Raw genomic sequence first — 17670 nt, 5'->3', positions numbered from 1 at the left:
TACGCGGACTGTTTGTATTTTTCGGCTCGAGTTGGTTTCGGGAGAATCCGCTTGGTTTCGCTAAGTTCTTACAGATCAGCTGTTTAAAATGCGGTATTCCAGTCGCAGATATCTTCATTTGTTGATAAGCTAAACGGTTTTAAGTAAAGAGTATTTTTTTTTGTTTGTCGGATTGTAAAATGGACAGCCGGAAAGAGCAACTAATTGCTGTGAAATTCTGTGTGAAACACGGGAAATCTGCAACTGAAACATTTGCCATGCTCAACACGGCCTACGGTGATGTTGCCATGAAGAGTACTGCATGTTTCAAGTTGCATGAACGTTTCAAGGGTGGCCGACACCCTGGTGCGCGAAAATCGACGTCTGACTATTAGGGAGCTTGCCGAAGAGTGTGGGCTATCAGTTGGATCTTGTTACGAGATTGTGACCGAAAAATTGAAGATGCACCGCATCACTGCGAAATTTGTGCCACGCTCCAGCTCACTCACCCCCACCCCCCATACTCACCTGACCTTGCTCCTTCTGACTTATTCTTGCTCCCAAAACTAAAAAAAAAACACTCAAAGGAAGAGGATTTGAGACGATTTCGGAGATTAAGGCAAATGCGACGAAGAAGCTGAAAGCCATTACAAAAGAAGCGTACCAGCACTGTTTCAACAAGTGGAAACACCGTTGGGATAAGTGTGTGCATTGTGGAGGAGAATATTTTGAAGGAGACCCAGACGTATAACTTCCAAAAAAGTACTTTTTTTATAACCTCAATCCGAGTATTTTTTGAACAGACCTCGTATGTGAATACTATCCAGCAAACGCGTTCACAAAACAGGTCTGTAACTGTTCTAGAACACAAAAGAATGTGTTCTGGAACAGGTTACGGACATGCGAGTAACTATGTCGTTTCCCATACGCTAGAACAAATATGTTCTAGAACTTTGGTGCGCTGCGTTGTAAAAAATCGAGGACAATTCAATAACAGTTCTTGAACTGTTATGTGTTAAATATAGAATACTGTTATGTACCCCTCACAGCCATAGGATATCGTAGGATATTCGATTTGATCCCATTTAAGTCCCAGGTTATTTCAGAGTATGTTCCTCGTTTGTTTTCTTAATGCGTTTATTAAGATCAATTAGTGTTACATATATTGTACATAAAGTACTTAATTCTAATTTTCCTTAAGATTCTTATTTCTACAGGAGAAATTTAACTCTTATTAATTAATACTATTTCCGGCGTTCACATTGATGAAGTTTGCTAGATTCTGAGATCAAATGTATTGCTGTTTTTCTGGTTAAGTAAAAATTCTTAAAAACTCATCAATTCCTGAGGTGTAAACTTAAAAACTAGGCAACAATTCAACAATTTCTTAAAAAATAAGGCTATATACAGTATTCACATAATACTCAGCGGAAAAGTTTTTCAAGGCGGACCATCAATAAATATTTGATTCGGCAATTTGTATTTCAGTGGATGAGGTATCTTATCGCTATTCTTATATAATACAATGTCTTTATTGAAGTTTTTATGCGTAGGAATTTGATTATCGAAATAACTTTTAGCTAAATTATATATTTGTTATTAAATGGATTTAGTATTATATTTTTATGTAAATCTAAATTTCCATTCCTAGGTTTTGCTTTAACAATCATTCTAAGGCACTTATTCTGAATAGTTTGAAACTTTTCGATGTTTGTTTCGTGTGTACTACACCATATGGGCGACACATATAACATGACTGGCATAATTATCGCATTGTACAAGACTAATTTGTTTTTGATGTTCAAGGTACTACGCCTATTTATCAATCTATTGAGAATCCCTATAATTTGCTGTGACCTTTTCTTGATATTTTTAACTTGCTGATTAAAGCTGAGTTTCTTGTCTAGAATTACTCCTAAGTATTTCGCTTCGGTTTTTGGAGTAATTTTAGTTTCATTCATGTAAAAGTCTGGTACCTTTCCTCGTTTCGGCTTGCGTATTGTCCTAGGCTTCTGTTTATGACTGAAAATGACTGGTTCTGTTTTCTCTGGATTAATTTTCAATTTCCACCTATGGAAGAACGCATTGATTTTATTCAAATATTTCTGTAATTTTTCTATCGCATGCTTAGTGCTCCACGAGCCAAGGTATGCAGCTGTGTCGTCCGCGAACAATGAAAGTTTTACAAGCACATCTTGAGGCATATCATTAACGAAGTAGAGGAACAAGACCGGGCCCAGTATGAAGCCTTGTGGCACCCCTGCTGCCACGTTTCGTTCAGTTGACGTAGTCCCATTGGCGCTAATCACAAATGTCCTATCTTTGAGATAACTTTGAAGTATTTTCAATAAATAAGTAGGAAATTTCAAGTTTCAGAGGTCATAAAGCAATCCTTCGTGCTAAACTGTGTCAAAGGCTTTTTCCATGTCTAGCAGTACCATTGCTGTTGACTTATTTTTATTAAATTCTATACTGATTTAGTTGGTTACTCTATGCAACTGCTCAACTGTTCTTCTGTTTTCACGAAAACCGAATTGATGTTGTATTAATATATTTTTAGTTTTTTCATCTTTTTTTATACTTGTGAAAATGATTACTTCAACGATTTTACTGAGTGTAGGTAAGAGACTAATAGGCCTGTAGCTCTGTGGGAAAAGTTTATCTTTCCCTGGTTTGTGGAAAGGTAGTATGTTAGCTTTTTTGCAACATGTGGGTAAATATCCCAGTGCGAAACAAGCATTAAATATACTAGGCAGTCTGATAAGTATCTGAAAATTCTAAGAGATGGCATTAGTATTCACTAATGTGAACCATTTTCGTCGAGCTTGATCCTTCAAATGACGCCTGTCAAAACTTCAGCCATTTATGTTTACGCATTTACAAGTTACAGCATTGAGAAGCGACTAACCTCCGAGTTTTTTTTTATATGGAAAAATCTGAGTTTCGAGTTTTGATCAAACACTACTATCTTCGCAAGAAAACGAAATCCGAGACCAAGGCCAAGCTGGATAAGTATTACCCGGACTCTGCACCGTCGATTGGAACGATTAATAAGTGGTTTACCGAGTTTCGTTATGGCCGTACGAGCATAGTTGATGCTGAACGATCTGGGCGCCCAAAAGAGGTCACTACACCAGAAAATGTCGAAAAAATCCATGATATGATGTTGAAGGATCCCAAAGTGAAATTGTGAGAGGTAGCTAATGATGTAGGCATATCATTGGAACGTGTGGGAAATATCGTGCATTCAGTTTTGGGCATGAAGAAGTTCTGCGTGCGATGGGTGCGTAAGCCGACCGAGTTTTTGCGCCGATTCAAAACCATGGATGAAACCTGATTCCACTACTACACTCCTGAGTCAACGGAACAGGCAAAGCAGTGGGTTCCACCGGGCCAAAGTGCTCCGAAGCGTCCAAAAACGCAACAATGGGTCGGAAAGGTTATGGCCTCCGTATTTTGGGATGCACATGGCATAATATTCGTGGACTATCTTTAAAAAGGTAAAACCATAACCGGAGAATACTATTCATCATTATTGGAGCGATTGAAAATCGAAATCGCCGAAAAACGACCGCATTTGAAGAAGAAAGAACCGCTTCATCATCACGACAATGCGCCTGTTCATTCATGCTTAGTTGCACAAGCAAGATTGCATGAAATCGGCCTCGAATTGGTTCCTCAGCCACCGTATTCACCAGACCTGGCCCCCAGCGACTATTACTTGTTCCCTAACCTGAAGAGATGGCTCACCGGTAAGTGTTTTTACTCAAATGAGGAGCTCATAGCTGAAACCGAGGCGTATTATGGAGACCTTCCGATCGAGTACTTTTCGGACGGTATCAAAAAGTTAGAAAATCGTTGGACTCGCTGTATAGACCTAAAAGGAGAGTATGTTGAAAAATAAAACCGACTTTGGCCAGAAAAACGTCTCCGTATTTCATTTTTCAGGGACTTATCAGACTGCCTAGTATGTGTCAACTGAACGAAGGCTTTTTTGGCAGATTTTTAAGTAATACATTTTGTATGTTGTCTAGTCCCGGTGCTTTCATCGACTTCGTTGCACAAATCGCTTTTTTTAATTTCTGAAGGCGTTGTTATCATCATTTCATCTCTATCAATTTCGAGTTCTAGGATTTCATTATATTTCCTTTCAGCAGCCTGGTCAGTGTCACCATCACCCATGTTCTTTGTCATGTGATGAGCATTTTCATGGTTAATCGCTAGTTGCTCTACTCTATCTTCATTAGAAATCGCGAGTCCATCTAATCCATGTAAAATAGGAATCGCAGTATTATTTTGCTTGGTGAAATATTTGGATATTTTCCAAAGTGAGTTATCTTTCATGTCTAAGTTATCTAATTTTTTGCTCCAATTTTTATTACCGAACTCATTTATTTTCTTATTGATTGTATTATAAAGTATATTTTAAATTTAATTAATTTCTTTACTATCTGTTTTTTAGCTAATTTTTCTAAGATCGTTTCTAGTTTGAATCAGGCTTTTAACTTCTTCAGGCACGAACTTGATATTTTCCTAACAACTGTTTCTTGGTATAGACTTTTCCATGGCGTTATGAATCACACTGACCAGATCGTTGACGGATCTATCAAGATCTGCTTGAGTTTTAATACTTCTACTAAGAGTAAGGTTTTTATTAATAAGTTTCCTGAACAACCCCCAGTTAGCTTTTTTGTAATTAGGAAACGTTCTAATCTCCATCTCTAACTTAGCTGTACTGATACTCATAGAGAGAATAACAGGTAAATGATCTGAATCAAATTCGTTGATTGCATCAACCGTGATATCACAAACAATGTTTTTAGATATATCTGTGTCTACTGTACTAGGAAAGGTGCTATTGTAAGGGTAAGATGTAAAATTATCAGGATAGTGAATCTCACATAGATAGTTTTCTGCAAAATCAAATATTGTGCTATTCCTGGTATTAGTAAATCTACAGTTCCAGGCTGTGCTTTTGACATTAAAGTCCCCGTACATGAAAACTTTACTTCCTGTTTGGAATATGAGGTTCAAATCTCGAGAATCTAGTTTGTTCCCTGGTGCTTTATATGCTGACACTATCACTAAATTGTTTTCAAGCTTAATTGCCACAGCCTCAATGATTTTAGTATCTAAGGGTACTTCATGACACCTAATTCCTTCTCTAACATAGATCATGACTCCACCACTTGTCCCTCTCTCATTTCTATCTTTCCTGATGCATTTGAAATTGGTAATCTTGATATTGCGTTCAGAATTGAGCTTCGTTTCATTCAACATCATAATGTGTAGGCGACGGTCCTGGACATATTGCTTTAATTCACTGCATTTGCCAGCAATTCCGTTAATATTCCAATGACTAATAATAAGATTAGAGAGTGTTTCCCTTATATTTTTCATTGACAACTTCAGTGAAAATTCGCAACCTGTTCACATATTTCATTCAATTAACCTATTTCGTCCATGAGTGTTTGAAAATCCTCCATGTTGGAGCTTTGATGATCCTGTTGATTGTTAAGTCGGTCCTGTTTCCACGCGTTTGGCATTGGCCTTGGTGCCATGTTTCTCTTTGTTTGAAGAGGATGATGTCTGTTAGGGGGGTCTGGAAACTGACCTCGGTCCTGTGTCGATGGTCCTTGCCGACTTCGACCTGCGTTCACCATGTTCGCTTGTCCTCGCTTTTTATTTGTTTGGATTTTCCCTAGGCATTCCAGGTAAGTCATACACCTTGAGTAGTTCGCTGAATGGTCACCGGAGCAATTGACACACTTTGGTGTATCACCCTTTTCCTTGTTACACCTCCTTTTTTATGCTGTTTATCGCACTTGACACATCTGGGTAGGTTCACACAGTGTTCACTGCCATGTCCAAACATTTGGCAATTATAACACTGTGTCACTTTTCTGGAGTTCTTGTAAGTGTCCCGCTTCACTTTCACTTGGCAAATGTATTTTAATTACCACACTTTTTCATATCCACTTTCCTAGGAAAAGTAATTAAATATGTTGGATCCCAATAGGGCACAGGTATTTTCGGGTTCTTTTTTAGCACATGTACACTATGACAGGTGATGCCTTGATTCTTGAGGTCTTCTTTGATGTCTTCGAGAGGCAGATTTAGCAGCCTCTTAGCGACGATCCTCTTCTTCCTCTGCCATTTTGGCGTGTACATGTAATACGCCATGTTGCTCTCTCGTAGCTGTACTTGAAGCGCTCCTGCATCGTCCATCGATGTAGGGTGGACTGTAAGTTTGGAAATCTTTTTACTATTGGAGAAGTCAGTTCTCATATGCTTATCTTTACACACATCTTGTATGATGTTAATACAGATAGAGTAATCCTCTATTGCTTGTTCCGTGATGACGATCGGAGGTATTTTTAGTTTTATCGATTTGGTCTGAGTTTCGGTTGTTGTCCTATCGCTGCTGCTGCTGTCACTGCGGCTGCTGTTACTCGTTTGTATGTTTGTATGTTTCTCGCCGCCTTTGCTCCTCTTTTAAACACTCGACTCTTTATTTTAATAGCGAGAAAGGCTAATCGCTGCACTCCCTGGCGCACTACGGCTGAATCACGGCCCAAGGCGGCAAGATTCAAATCTTCAAATAATAAATCCATTCTTTTTGTGTTAAATCTTTTACACATGGATCATGATTTATCATTTATACCATCATGAGTGATAGACACATGAATATAAGAACTTACTTAAAACAAACTTGGAACACATGTTATAGAACGTCTGTGATTGATCAGTTCTAGAACAATAACGTAACAACTTTTCTGGAACCGTTAGTAATCTTTGTGCCTAATTTGTTCTAGAACACACTTGTAACAGGGAACTAGACCAATTCCATAGAAACTGTCACACAACATTGCTATCACATAGTTCTAGAACAATTCGTTCACAATTTTGTCATAGTGTTCTAGAACACTGTTACCTTTTTATTCTAAAACAGTTCTTTCAACATCTTGTAACAACTGTTATGGAATACAGTACCTTTTCTGATCTGGAACAGTTACAGAACGTGTTCGCAGGGTATGAGGATACTCTGTAGAGTAAGTATCCTTTTCCTTCACGCGGTCCGCTAGGGTACATAGTTAAAAAATTGTTCAAAATTATAACGAAATTAATATCACTTCAAAATTAAACAAAAATTATACCGAATTCAAGAGCATTTTGATCGCCCGAAGTTAATGATCGACTTTTAAGATCATAATGATCTGATTCGGTATCATGTATGAAGTCAAACCAAGAAGGCTGACGTTCATAGAGTACTTTACCTCATATACAAGCTTTTTATGGTTTCTAATCGTGCAGTGAACTAGCAAAGTTAAAAAAAACGAAATCTGTTATAGGAAAATACTTGCGTGCGGCTAGATACAATTTTGAGGTTATGTCGTTATGACATAACCAGAGCAAAATGCTCTGCAACAAAATTGATACTTTTTTTTACTGTTCAATATCGCAAAGCGAATAAGTGTTTTGACAGGTGTTTCGGTGGATGAAAGTTCAGTTCAGCAGTTCACAACTTTCAAAATAAGTCAAAATTCAGTCTTAGAATGATAAATTTTCTCCAGATGCCCAGATGTGCAATTACGTTCATGGGAGTAAATATAAGACTAAAAATTCTCATATTGAGACCAATGAAATTTAAGCTGCAACAAATTAACACCATCATGTTTGTGTGCATAAAATGCATCTTATCAAGCACTTTAGATTATGTAGTTAAAATATGACATCAAACAATTCAGAACTGTAAACTGTATAATGGAATCCTTTGGAGATATTTTAACCAGGTTTATTTTCCTACAAATAGTAGCATACGTGGATGGTATTCCTATCTGTTTAGAAACTTCCGAAATAGTGCGTTCTTTTCAATTTGCTTCATCAACTGCTGCACTCATTGTTTCTTCTGAGACCAAAGCTTCTTTTTGGGGAAGAAAAAATCTACTTCTTAACAACAGATATAAAAGAAATATTTTAATTTAACTAAATTAGGAAAACTAATCTATATTCGAATCTGTTATCCAAAAAAACGAAAAATTCAAATTGAGTAATATATTTTAAAAAGTAATTATATCAACGTAAAACGCACTGAAACATATTTTTTGTAATTGTTTATGTCCATGAAAATAGTAATAATATTTGCATTGCATTTTGGTTGACAATTCTATTGTTAAAACCTACTCACCTGTCAATTAGTATCTAATAAAATTTATCATTAAAATGTGAGGGAAATACTTAAGCATGAAAAAAATCTTAATAATACATTTGCAAACTTATTGATACAAAAACTTAAATAAAAACGTAATTACAATCTCAAAAACATTTCTTGATAACATTCTAAAAAGGGAAAAAAATTAGTTGCGTACACTATAGATATCGATGTTTCTTTTAATATTACTATATTCAACACTGATAATTAATTTTGAATGTAAATTTTTCATAACCTTATACTTGAATTTATACAAATATAAATATCTTAATAAAAAACTGTATGCAGTCACACTATAAACACACGTTATGTAAAGACCCATGCCACGAATCGCATGAACTTGATTATTTATTAAAAAGGTGTTTCGTTCGTAGCACTTATTATTTATTGCTCGAAACTTAAAATCATAAAAATTACTTTAATGTGCGAGACTCAAATTGTATGTGTTTCAGCACAGTTCTTTTTAGCTATATGTAGAAAAACTAATTCGCCAGTTCTCAAAAAAGAAAAAATGAAAATTATTGAATAGCACACGAAGAGAGATACATTGAAATTTTAAGAGGCATGTTCTGTTATTTTAAGGTAATCTTAAATAGAAATTAATTACTGAAAATTTCAAACTATATTTTTTATAACGCTTGTTACAAAGATTAATTACTTTATTTTATTTCAATAAGTTAGTGTTATGCATTTATTGAATAGAAATGTTTAATAATATATAGATATTAAATTGCGGGGGCCATCAGTTCTAGGAATATTGTGAATCCCAGGTAACTTGTTCCAGGTTCCAGTGTATTGAAAAATGTAAGAGTAACTTTGTACAATAATTGTACATATTTTATAGTAGGTTATTCCGTGAGAAGTTGTAAATGTTATTTTTCGAGTTTTATTGTTAGTATACATATTAACGTAGCTTTAATTAGTATCGAAATACAGAGATTAGAAATGCTTGTAATTTATACGAATTTGTGACTTCCTTTTTAGACATAAAACTGTTTATCTTGGTGTATATTGATTTTTCAAGTGTTAGCAAAATTTATTTTAAAATATTAATATTTTCATAATTTTAATATATTTGCGCAGGGCATGTTTATTCAGAAGTTTCTAAAGTTCAGAAAACTCTGTTAAATATGAGCTATCTCATAGAGAAAGAGAGCAGTATATCACAAAGTATTAAAATTTTAGGAGACTTATGTTCTAATTAAATAAATTATATGCTACATAAATACAAAACATAGCTAAATATACTCTCAAAGTCAGTAAATCATTTTTATAAATATTTTCACCACCATATTTCCCAATTATTTCTTATGTAAATGAATATTTACATTAAATTCTTGTAGCAAAATTAATTAATATTACTTAATCGAGAAATGAAGTAAATCTTATGTCATTTACAAAAAATTAATTTTTTCATAAGAAAATAATAAATAATTAAATGGTAACGTGTCATTCTCGTACATGTCCCGTTCCGCCCCAAGTCCCGGGGGAGACGGGACAAAAGGTCTGATTTTTAATCTATGTTTTTTATTATTAAGTAATTATTTCACCATATTTCTTCTTTACGAAATTTACACATAAAAGTTTATATCATTTAAATAACAATTTACATTGCAGTTACTCGAATTATTGGTGAATAAAGTAAACGAATAAAGTAAAAATTTGAATAATTTCTAAAGATAAGAAGATTAGAAGATCTGACAAGATTAAAAAGAAAGAATTATTTTCCTAATATTTGTGTTTAAAAAATGTAAGTAATCGAATAAATTCAAGAAATATTTAGTAGAATTAATGAAATTCAAAAATAATTTAAACATCAGAAGAGTTTCAGAGCGTAGGATAAACTTATTTCAAAAACAGAGCAATCTAAAAATTCTTGCAGAAGAAAAAAAAGATGCGCCTGGAAATTGTATACATTTGTCAGTCTTTAAAAATAAAATTCTAATGATTTTTTTAAATTACTTTAAGCAGATTTCTTTTCAGGCTGAATCCCAGCTTTGAATCCCAAGAGGTCCAATTATTTTCAATAAAAATAAGGAATGAAATCAATTTTGAAAAATTCAAAAAGAAGATGCATCCCTGTATGCTTGAAGATATAATTTGTTTACTCAGAATAAGTTCTATGCAATTTAAAAAAAAAGTTTATTTTAAGTACATATAAAATTAGTTAAATTATTTCTAAAAATTAGAAGCATTTAAGAATTGTAGTAATAAAATGAACTTAAAATTAAAATTTTTGCATTTAATTTTGATAATATGTAATAGATATATATGTAAGATAAATAATTTATAATAAAAGTCGATAAACTTAAACATTAAATTTAAACATTCATAATTAATGAAAGATTTTCATTTTTTCCCTAAGTACAAAGGACTTATCATTTGATAAAAATGTTGTGAAAATTTTTCTTTAAGGTGGTGTGGAAAGGTATTTTATTAAAAAATGTGTGGGATTTTCTAACAGACAACTGTATGAATTTCTGACCTTTCCTATTTTTATTTTTAAAGTGTATATTAATCTGCTTTATGTTTAGGGCAAAATCATGTGCTGAAAAACGATAAAAGAAATATATATTTCTGGAACTGGTCCATAAGGTTAAAGCCAAATCTGTACAACCGTTTGTTAACATTTTTGGAATTTTTTTCGTATAATTTGAAAGGCGATTTTACATAGTGTTTTACTAACCAATGAAGATATTTTTATAATTTTATTTTTGAAATCTATTCCCTAAGCAACATATTAAAACAAAATTTAGGAATATTTATAAAAGTTTAATTATTTTTCATTTTTAAAATTAATGTATACAGAGTATAGTTTTTATGTGAAATTTCACGACGGTTTTTTGTACCATGTTTGACCCTAGGACAGAATCAAGGAAAATATTCTAAACGTATGTTCCTTAGATATTAAGATACTATACAAAAAGGTACTTTTAGAATGGTTTTCTCCTTTTAAAATCACGAGATGTTTCTTCATAAAATAAAATTTGTTAAATTCATTTTACAATTATTCACAGTTACAATTATTTTATTATTTGAAAATTTAACGACTTTGTTAAACTTTTTTAAAAATTATTTTTCCAGTTGAAAATGCATCCTTTTCTAATAGAAACTGATTCTTCTTGTTTGCAAATTGAGTGTTTGGTTCATAATTAAAATATTTTGTTGAAAATTCGCTTTTTTTTAGTAAAAAACTAATTTTCTTATACTGAAAATTTAACTGTATGATTTTTAGTTCAAAATTTCTTTTATTTAAAAATTTAACAATTTTGTTGAAAATGTGTTGTTTTATTTTTGCTTGAAAATTGACCTTTCTCAGTTAAAACTTAATCTTTTTTGGAAGAAAATTATTCTTCTTGTAAGAAATTCGTCTATTTTAATTAAAAATTAATCTCTTTCATTGAAAATGCATTTCTTGATAAAACTTCTTTTCCTTTGGTATAAAATGGTTTGAAGTGAAACCATACAAAATTCTTAAGAAATTGTTACAAGGTTTAGTTATTTTTTAATCGTTTCAAAATTTTTAATATTTCCGAAGCTTACTCAAATTGGAAAGGACATTTTCTTAACCAACATAAACTTTAAACAAAATTGTGCAAAAAAATTGCGCGAGAAGGCTAGATAAGAATAAAGTTCTTGTTTTTTTTTCTAAAATTATATCTAAATCATGGTAAAATTGCAAAAATTTTCTACACACTCTTTTACACCCCTTTTAAAATTTTTACAAAATAATAAAAAAAATTGTATTCTTTTTTCAATTTTCTTTCAGAATTAATTCCATTTCATTGTTGGTAAAAAATGTTTTCTTTTTAATTGAAAATCCAACTATATGTTAAAAATTGAACTATTCTGTTGTAAATTCATCTTTTTTAATAGGAAATAATTGTTTTCGTTTAAAATTTGATTTTTTGGTTGATAAATCAACTGTTTTGTTGAAAATTCGATTTCTTTAGTTGAATAAATATTTTCTTATTCTGAACATTGACCATTTTCAGTTTAAAATTAATCTTTTTTGGTATACATGTATCCTTCTTGTTTAAAAATTCATCTACTTTAATTGAAAATTCATTTCTTTGGTTCTTCTTTATTCATAATGTGTCCCCTAAGGGTTTACATGACTTCCATTCCTTACAATCTTTCCGTTTCTAATCTAAGCGACTTCCGTTTCCTTTTCCTTTCAATTTTTCATACTTCCATTTGCCTTTTTTCACATGCATTCTTTCATTCTATCTCATTCGCTCCTCTAGCACGCTCCAACTCCTTCATCCATTCTTCTCCTAATCGATCCTCCCCTAGAATCTTAACCACATTATCTTACCAGCTTCATTTATCTTCCATTGCTCGCCTACATCCTTCCTATACATGCTCCCATGTTTCTTCCCCCCATTCAAATATTCTACACTTTCTGCTCTCTTCTCTTTCCCAGTACATTCTCTCTCTTACCTCATTTCCCAATCTAAATCTTGCTATTCTGGTCCACCTTCTCTCTCCCCATCCCTTTTCTAAATACCTTGGCACTCCTTCCTTTTTTATCATCTTGTACCATTTATTGTAATTTGATTCATCAATCATCCCCCATCTTTCTATTAATTGTCTTTCCCTCTCCCTTTTTTCCAATTCTTCATAGTTTACTCCAGTCCCGTCTTCTGTTTCTCTATCATTAAAGAACTACCTCCTTTCTTCCTCCCATCTCGTGTATTCGATTACCCTCCCTCTTCTCTCTTCTACCTCCATCAGACACTTTCACGCCAACTCCCCTCCCTTTCCCTTCCTCAGATTCGTCTCAAATTTCCATGCCCTCTTTCCCGCCCTAATACTTAACTTATACCTTTGCGCTTCTTCTCTCACCATATATCCTGGCGTCCTCCAGTCCGCCCCTAGAGTCCACCTTGTATACCTTTCTTGTAAACGCTCAATATCTTTCCTTTCTTTCCATCCCCATATCTCTGCTCAAATAACCACATTCTCCTTCTCCAATTTTTTGTAACCTTCTTTTTCCTATTCCCCATATTTGTTGCATTACCCCTGCTGCTTTTTTATCCTTTCTCTTATATGTGCTGTATGATCTCAATATGTTTGCAAGATACATCCCAAATATTTATACTCTTTTATTTCTTCAAACTTTATTCCTTTCTAGCTCCCTGTCCATTGTTTCTTCCTTCCCACTCCTTTTCCAAGCCTCATTTTTTTTGTCTATTCTACATTTACATTCAGCTTTCTCCCATCTAAGTATTTCTCTAATCCTGGAATTAATCCCGCTATCCCTTCTTCATCCTCTGCTATCAACACTATGTCGTTTGCATATGCCAGTGTATATATATTTTCCTTCCCTATCCTAACACCTCCCCAACCTTTTCTCCTCATTTCTTCTTTTAAGTCTGATATCAATAAATTAAATAAAAGTGGACTCAAAGGACAACCTTGTCTCACACCTCGCACCAATCAGAAACTATGTCCTACTTGCTCTCCTACCTTTACCCTGCTTTTTGTCTCTCTAAAAATTTCTGATACTCTCTTTATAAATCCCTCTCTTATCCCCTTTTTTACCATCACTTTTTCTATTTCGCCTCGGTATAATGAGTCAAACAACGCCTTTAAGTCCACGAACATTGCTATCATTGGCCCTTTTCCCCATTAGATGTTGTCCATTACCCACATTTCTTTTCTAAACCCTGTCTGATTCGGTGACTCGATCTTTTTTTCTTCAACTTCTATCTTCAATCTCTCCGACAAAATAGTTACATATACTTTATAGAGGGTAGGCATCAACGTCATTCCCCTATAATCTTTAACCTCCACTCCTTTTCCTTTCTTTACTATTGGTATAACTACTTCTTCTTTCCATAACTATGGCCACCCCTCTCCTCTCCATACCCTTTTACATATTATCCATGCCCATTCGTCTTGTTCCTCCCCACCATATTTCCATTTTTTAACCGGAATCTCGTCTATACCAGGTGCCTTTCCATCCTTCATTATTCATAAAACCTTAACTATTTCTTCCCTTGATATGTCCTCTTCCTCATCTCTTTCTCTACCATATTTTCCTCGCTTTATAACTTTTCTCTGTACTCCTCACAGCAAATCCAAAAAATATTTTTTCCATTATACGATTTCAATATCTTGGTTTACTCTTTTTCTTCTTTTTCTTTCTCTATTTACTATCTTCCATACCTCTCCTTCCGTCCTAGCCTTCTCCGCCTCTCCCTGAAACCTTTTATTCTCTTCCTTGTAAATTTATTACATTCTCATCAGAGAAGGTATTAGAATTATGTAAAATTTGACCCACCCCCAGTTTTTGTCAAATATCCACGTTTTGAGACCCCCTGAATCCGAAAAACAGGTTTTTACGAATGTGTCTTCTGTATGTCTGTCTGTCTCTCTGTATGTATATCTGTATGTCTTTCTGTGAACATAATAACTTGTGGAAAAATTAATGTATTAGATTGGCCTTTGGTACACTTGTTTAGTGTCCTAAACTAAAGATCAAGTTCGTTAGCAAGCCATTTTGGATGAAAATTCAAAAAGTGGGCATATTTTAAATATTTTTGAGACCACTTTTTTCAAAATTCTCTGTATGGTTATTCATAGTATTAAAAAAATTCAACAATTTATCTCAATTACTTTTTTCGAAAAATCAAAAATTACTGGAGTTATAGCATTTTCAAAATCCAACAAAATAAGCTAAAATGAACAATTTAGCCATACAACGCATGATACGAAAAAAAGTCTAGAGAAGAAAAACGTTGATTTTTCAAAACCCTACAAGATTATGATAACAACATTTTTAATTTGGTCGAAAAGTTGAAAATTCCAAATTTGAACGAACCATAAATTTTTGAAACCACATTTTTTTAAGTTTTTAAATTCTATGTACAGTTGTTCATAGTACTCAGAAACTCAAACAATTTATCCACATGACTTTTTTCTATAAAAAGAAAATTATCAGAGTTAGAGCATTTTCAAAATCCAAAAAAACAAACTAAAATGAAGATTTTAAGACAAACAACGCAAGATATGAAAAAAGTCAGGAAAAGAAAAGCTTTGCTTTTTGAAAGCCCTACAGGACTATGATAACAACTTTTTTAATCTGGTTGAGAAGTTGACCATTCCAAATTTGATCGTACCAAAAATAATGAAAAATCCAAAAATTCCATTTTTTTGGTCAAACTATGCAAGATACGAAAGAAATCAAAAAGCTCAAATTTCGCGCCCTGGAAAGAACTAAAAATTTATAATGAATCACTTTTCGATATCAGCTACGAAAAAAAATTAGACAAAACTTGCTCATCCAAAAAAGAGTTATAATTTTTGATGGGACACGTCGTTTTTGCTTTAGTCGTAAAAAATAACATTCTAAATAAAAATATTAAATTTGTTTGAAAAAACGACACAAGGTATAAACTTAAATTACCAGATAACAGTTGTTCGCCTAAAAAGATCTACACATTTATTACTAATCATTTTTCGATAGGACGAGTAGATTTTGTTTTAATCGTAAAACATAAGATTAAAAATTAAAAAATTAACTTTTTGGAAAAAGCACAGGAAAGACGAAAGAGGACATAGGCTTCTATATAAGACCCTATATAGGTTTCTGTATGAGACCCTATGCAGATGCGCAGTAGTTTTTATTTAATCTTAAACAAGAATATTAAAAATTTTTTTTAAATGATGAAAACAAGGAAATAAGAATTAGTATGATTATTTGTATGCATGTTATGAATTGTAATGATATGCATTTATTGAAATGATACATGTTTCAAAGCAGCTTAGAATACAATTTAAAGCAAAATAAGAAATAAATACAAAAATAATCATGATAAATACAATTTGCGTTTTATTTTGCAATTTCTTTATAAGTAATCCCTGGCAGAGTTACATAAAAAATGTATTATAATTGATATAAAAGTGTTGTGTATAATGTAGAAAAGTTGACATGTTGGACAAAATCGAGTGCGAAGCACGAGGTACGTGATTAGAATGCGTTCGTTAAAGCCAAAAGAGCTTTAACAAAAGAGAGTCAAAATCACAAAGTTACAGTTGTCGGTCCTTTCACCTTTGATTTTAAAAGGTCTGCGCCCGAATGCGGAAGAAATGCAAAGACTAAGCGCGGAGTGCGATTGTCATCAGTCGCGTGTCGTAGGTGCGCTCAAACTCTCGAGCTAAGCTTTTTTAATGGAAGAGAATTCACAATCACAAAATTACAGTGGTGGATGTTTTGAGTGTTAATTTTTTAACGTTTACGCAAGAATGTGCGAAAATATAAAGACCCAGCGCGTAGCGTGATGTAAATACATAATCGAGCGCGAAGCGCGAGATAAAAACAACATCGAGCGCGAAGCGTGAGAACCAGCAGTCACGCGCCCTAGAAATTATTGGTTCAAAAATTAAATTATTTGTTTGCAAATTCGATTTTCTGCTTGCAAATTTAAATATTTTTTTGAAACTTTGATTTTTTGGGTTTGATAATTGTTTTTAACTGAAAATGGAACTATTGAATTTTTCTTTGAAACATTATTTTATAGTTGAAATTCAACTATGTGGTTGAATATTCATGTATTTTATTGCAATTTTGTCTTCTTTGGAATAAGGTTTTTTGTACGGAAACTTATTTTGTTGGTTGAAAATTGGACTATTTTGTTATAGATTTAATTGTTTCTCTGTTCAAAATAAATTTTTTTAATGCAAATTTAATTGTTCAAGTTTTTGTTAAAAGTAAAGTTTTTTAAAATTAATTTACCTTGTTGAAAATTCCATTTTTTATCTGAAATTATCTTGAAAGATTATCTTTTTAATTATAAATTTATCTTCTAACTTCTTTAGCTCGCACAAGCCTACCCAAGTTAATTGCGCATGCGCGCGCAAAGCAACTTACCGGTGTTAGTTTTCGCACCGTATAGTGTCGATTGTGTGTTTATACCACTCTAACCTCAAAATCTCAACTTTAACCAGATTTTTTCGCCTTTCGTGGTATTAAATACTGTTCGATATTTTTCTGAGAGGTTATTTTTAGCGAATGGGACTTTTCTCACTCGCTTCGCTAGTGTCAAAAACGTCTCATTCGCTAAATAATCACCTCTCACACACGTATCGAAATGTACTATAGATAGAGATTTTTCAGATTGATCCAGAATTCTCGTGCTATTTAAGTAAATAACACGTTCGTTCCGCAACACTGCTCCGACCCAGGTTGCTGATCAATCTCTCTAGCAATCACCCCAAGCGAAGAACCTCACAGAGTCGTTATGTAAGGTTCCCCACTTGGGTCCATTAATAGCCAAGGTCTTTGTTTCAGGCGTCATTCACTCAGCTGACACTCTTTTTATTAACTATTTGTCGCCATACTTTCCTGTCCTGGCATACTTCTCTAGCTGATTTTATGTCCATGCATTTTTTCATGCAGGCTCTCGTGTTTCTGTGACTTCTTATGTCTCTTCTAAGTAGGGTCTCATTCACACATTCTAACCATTCTTTCC

At 33.3% G+C, this 17670-nt stretch overlaps 1 protein-coding gene across 1 annotated transcript; it reads right to left on the bottom strand.

Moving 5' to 3' along the window:
* Positions 1 to 4512: 4512 nt before the first annotated feature.
* Positions 4513 to 5379, bottom strand: LOC117181211. Its single transcript, XM_033373775.1, has one exon. The coding sequence runs from the start codon at positions 5377 to 5379 to the stop codon at positions 4513 to 4515; it is 867 nt and encodes a 288-aa protein (XP_033229666.1).
* Positions 5380 to 17670: the final 12291 nt, after the last annotated feature.

The sequence above is a fragment of the Belonocnema kinseyi genome, chromosome 10 (assembly GCF_010883055.1).
Source record: "Belonocnema kinseyi isolate 2016_QV_RU_SX_M_011 chromosome 10, B_treatae_v1, whole genome shotgun sequence".
Classification (NCBI taxonomy): domain Eukaryota; kingdom Metazoa; phylum Arthropoda; class Insecta; order Hymenoptera; family Cynipidae; genus Belonocnema; species Belonocnema kinseyi.
This window is presented reverse-complemented; position numbering and strand designations above follow the sequence as displayed.

Excerpts from the sequence above, each read along its gene's own strand:
- LOC117181211 (XM_033373775.1), bottom strand. The coding sequence starts at position 5,379 with ATGAAAAATATAAGGGAAACACTCTCTAATCTTATTATTAGTCATTGG.